Raw genomic sequence first — 1,612 nt, 5'->3', positions numbered from 1 at the left:
CACACACACACACACACACACACACACACACACGCACACACACACATACATACACACACACATTCACATTTACACACACACACACATTATTAAATACATATACTAATGTATATGTTTTGTGTATTTTCCGGTGAATGCAATAGATTGGCGGAGTATCTATACTCTCAAACCGCTGGGTGTAATACACCTGAGACATGGACGGGCGAGATAACTCACCTTCAATCCCATTTGGGAGTAATGGACACCGTATGTTTCGCCATTTTTGTGGCTTGTCAACACCACTTACCCGCCTATATATGTATGTATGTATGTATGTATGAATGCATGTGTTTATTTTGATATTTCGCTTAGGCATAGAGATAGACACACACACACACACACATTTAAATGATAGGCTATAAGTAGATTTAGCTGTTATTTCTAGCTGTTACGACAATTACACAGAGGTTCCCACATTTTCTAGTATTGATGCGTAAGGACACGTGTATGAATTACCTGGTATTTGTGTTCTTCAACCATTCTTTTACTGGCTTAAAGTTCTTCTTCATCCACTTGATGTTGGTCTTAGTCTCTTCTATTGCTTGCTGATAGGCTCTTTTTGATGACCCCAAGTCTCCTTGTGAAGCCACGAATGCCTCCAGCTGCGATATAAATTAAACAATTTTATCATTTATATAACATTACTTGAAACAGAAAACATTCAATACGAAATAAAATTGTCAAACGGCACACAACTGAACGGTATGGGAGATAATAGAAGGTGTAGTTTCCAAGCATGTGATAACACCAACCACCTAAGGCTTCTTCCCAAATAGAGCCAAGACAGTATGAACTTGTACTTCAGTCGACACTGTAGCTGCAACAACAACAGCAACAACAACGACGATAACAACAACAACAAGAACAACAACTGCAACAGCATCTGCAACAGTAACAGCAACAACAACAGAAACAGCAATACCTATACATACTCCTCAATTTCACAATTGTCCAAAAAGATTGTTGAGCTGATGGAATATGTAAAACGAATATGAGAAACATAAAAACAGCTATACAAACATGGCTATCCAGTAAGTCCCCGCCTCCCAGAAGGTGGCAGCCAGTAGACTTCTAGCGTGGCTCAGGCTAGAAAAGCATATTTGATGTTGAAGCTCCTATGTAACGAGGAGATTTCAAAAGTGAAAGTGGCTTGCACAGTGATGTATGAGACCTTTGGGGAACCCCGAAACCCAGGTTGTCCAGTTGTCTCGGATGTGAAGTAAGTGGCCATCTCCACTTAACCTCCGCTTGACACGTCAATATTAAGAGTTGGTTGCATAAGTGTACGGGGCTGATGGTTAGCTGCAAATCAAAGTGTGTGTTCAATAGACGTAATAGCCATCAACGCAATCAGGTTTTCCGGGACTCACACATTCGCACTCCTTTTTAACGTCTATGAGGTGTACTCAGCTTTCAGTTACACATTCACACGCACACACATATGTACACACTCACTCACGTGCAACCGTGAAGATGTATGAGAGTGAGTGTAGATAGATAAAAATACACATACGTACACATGTACGCACGTATACATAATATATACTTACATGCATTTATATATATGTATATG

The 1,612-nt window shown here is 40.0% G+C and overlaps 1 protein-coding gene across 1 annotated transcript in view; it reads right to left on the bottom strand.

The window, feature by feature from the left end:
* LOC106875600 (aminopeptidase N-like) overlaps nt 1–1,612 on the bottom strand; it is a 219,321-nt gene that overhangs the window by 4,764 nt on the left and 212,945 nt on the right. The window contains 1 exon segment of the mRNA XM_052974545.1: nt 496–641. Coding sequence (XP_052830505.1) covers nt 496–641 — 146 coding nt within the window.

This window comes from Octopus bimaculoides, chromosome 18 (assembly GCF_001194135.2).
Source record: "Octopus bimaculoides isolate UCB-OBI-ISO-001 chromosome 18, ASM119413v2, whole genome shotgun sequence".
Taxonomy (NCBI): domain Eukaryota; kingdom Metazoa; phylum Mollusca; class Cephalopoda; order Octopoda; family Octopodidae; genus Octopus; species Octopus bimaculoides.
This window is presented reverse-complemented; position numbering and strand designations above follow the sequence as displayed.